This window comes from Trachymyrmex cornetzi, unplaced genomic scaffold, assembly GCF_001594075.2.
Source record: "Trachymyrmex cornetzi isolate Tcor2-1 unplaced genomic scaffold, Tcor1.1 scaffold236, whole genome shotgun sequence".
Taxonomy (NCBI): domain Eukaryota; kingdom Metazoa; phylum Arthropoda; class Insecta; order Hymenoptera; family Formicidae; genus Trachymyrmex; species Trachymyrmex cornetzi.
In genome coordinates this window covers 60,443-63,203 of record NW_017297019.1, presented here as the reverse complement: position 1 = coordinate 63,203, position 2,761 = coordinate 60,443, and the positions used below count along the sequence as shown (strand labels likewise).

Genomic DNA, 2,761 nt, shown 5'->3' with positions numbered 1-2,761 from the left:
GCAAACTATAGACACTACAAGCTACTGCAAGTCCTGCAAGTTAGAACCAGTAATGCAAACTCGTGTCCCTTGCAGGACATCAACAGCGCCATCCATCAACACGGAACAGCGTAGTGTTATGGTACGTTTCCACTGAGCGCGTCACGCGTTGCGCTCAGTGGAAACGTACCATAACGCGTATCAGTGACCATATGATGCGAATATCGACCGACTTGCAGGACACGATCAGCGCCATCGACCGCCGATGAAGGCGCTAATCGCGTGCTGCAATTGCTGCAAGCAGCTACAAGCTGGCCGGAATTCGTATCGTTGGTTACGTGTGGCTCGTATTGTGTCTAACACTTAACTTTAAAAAAATTAATAAAAAGTTATTAGTTACCGATAAAAGGTCTGTTTTCTGTGGCTGAACTAGTGTACACTTTTGGAACTTAAAGTGAGATAGATATATGTTTGATATTTATTTAAAGCGAGAAAGAAAGTTCTAGAACAGTCTAGTGCAGGAATAGAAAACAGACCAAAAATGTAACTAAGTTAAGTTAAAATTAATTAACTTTTTAACTTTTTAACTGAACTTTTAACTTTTTAATTTAGCACTACCCAACCCTGTATATATGTAAAACTAAATATACGAAGGTCGTTTGTAAAGTTTTGAGCCTCAACATGAAGATGGTATTACTCGTAAAAACCATTCGGGTCTACAATCTACAATCTCTCGTACATGTTTTGCAAGGTATCTCTGTGAAAATTGTAGCCATTTTGGACGCTCAGTTGTTGTTTGACAGCCATTTATGCCAGTCGATGTCAGTATTTTTGTAAAAATGGAAAAAATCGAATATCGACGATCGCCATAACAAAAATTTACGAATTGCGGTTCGAATTAATTAACTACCCACCGTATTCACCAGATCTGATCTCCAATGATTTTTTCCTGTTTTCTAGGCTCAAAGTTAGGCTCGAAGGACACAGATTTTCATCAAACGAAAACACTTCGACTGACACAAATGACTCTCAAACAACAACTGAGCGTCCAAAAAAATGGCTACAATTTTCACAGGTATCTTGCAAAACATGTACGATTGTAGTACCAGAATGGTTTTGACGAGTAATGCCATTTTTATGTTGAAGCTCAAAACTTTTCAAACGACTCTCGTATATATACCCGCACATAAAATTTACAATTAAGAATAAAATATAATTATAATATAAAATATATATTTAATAATGATAATGTAAGGAAATGTCTATATGAGTCAACATAAGATATTCATGTGTAATAGTAGATATATTAAAAATTTTAATATAGACGTTTCGACCCTATTATTGGGTCTTCTTCAATATAAAAATGTTGATAGTTGATCCATAGAATAATGTGTTTAATTGCTAAGCCGTCAAATCATCGTTAAACTGTTGTCAATAATTAAAAACTTCTATATCGTCTGTTATATTTTGTCGGATATACAAACTGACTATGTTAGATGTACTTCACTACAAATGAGTCAATAGAATAAAATGGTATAGTTAAAATTTTAAATTATATAAGTAAAATTCTCGAAAAGGATTCTCCCCTACGTACTTCTCTAGGTATTTCAGTGTACATTAAAAAAAATATTTTTTTTTGCTTTAGGTCAAAATTTGTGGATGCTACTACATGTAAAGCCCTGGAGCACCTCCAAAAAAAACATACGAGATTCCGGGTGCGTTCGGGGAGACGCTATTCGCGCTATTTAGCGCTACAAACTGTTCGCGGAGCTGCAGATAACGCTAATAAACACGTCACTAATGGTAGCGTGTTACGTTACAACTGCGCGTCATCAATTCGTCAAGGTTAGATTAACGTTTGAGGGGATTCTATTTCGAGTGACACCAAACTTTTCTCTCTTTAGAATTTTGTAGAATAAATGTACGCACGGAACGTGTGAATTTCAAATTTTATGATAGTGAATGCAATCTCAATTTCAATCTCTGCAATTGATGGCTTGCCACTAGGCTGGAGTGAACTAATTCTTGCTTGTGTATCATCTTTAACTTTTCAAAGTTTCTGCAGAGTTCAACTTGTGTATTTGATTTCATTAAAGATGTCAGAAGTATCTTGTTACTGGCGATTACTATGGCATGCACTATGATCATAGAGATTGCAATTAAGATTGCGTTCTGTTATTCACTACGAGAAATTAATTTACGTTACAAATACTTTACAAAACCGTAAAAATTTAAATTACAGAAAAATGTTTGGTCGGTGATTGAAAACAGAATCCCCTACATTAACTTAACCTCGACAAATATTAAATCTCTCTGGTTAAATGCTACCAACGCTACGCTAGGATCGTTCATGAAACTTGCTAACGCTATCGCGCTATTGGCTCCACGAACAGCGTTGGTAGCATTTGCATCCATAGCGCGAATAGTATATCCCGGAACGCACACTCTGTCACTGATAGCGCTATCATTTTGGATACAAAAAATACAAAAAAAAATTTTTGTGGACTTTAATATATGCACTAATCAGTGCTTTAATTTGATTTTATATTAAATTATTTTTTAAACTAAAAAAATTTTTGAATTTATTACTGTTTTTATGCCTACAAGGGTGGCCATATCCCTTAATGGGGTGATCCCGATTGATCACGGCTCTATTGGACACCACCAATCACAGCGACCGGTGCTTAGGAGCTTTGTAGTCTCAAGCGCTGTTAGTGGCTCGTGTCCAATTGAGCCGTGTTCAACTGGTTGCCACCCCCCCTTAATGAAGGAATTTAATTTG

The 2,761-nt window shown here is 36.1% G+C and overlaps 1 protein-coding gene across 1 annotated transcript; it reads left to right on the top strand.

Annotated features, from left to right (window-relative positions):
* Nucleotides 1-878: 878 nt before the first annotated feature.
* On the top strand, nt 879-2,435 carry LOC108761014 (uncharacterized). The gene is made up of 2 exons (XM_018507326.1): nt 879-1,054; nt 1,625-2,435. Exons 1-2 carry the CDS (start codon nt 918-920, stop codon nt 1,827-1,829), a joined length of 342 nt encoding a protein of 113 aa, XP_018362828.1. The 5' UTR covers nt 879-917; the 3' UTR covers nt 1,830-2,435.
* The last annotated feature ends 326 nt before the right edge of the window (nt 2,436-2,761 follow it).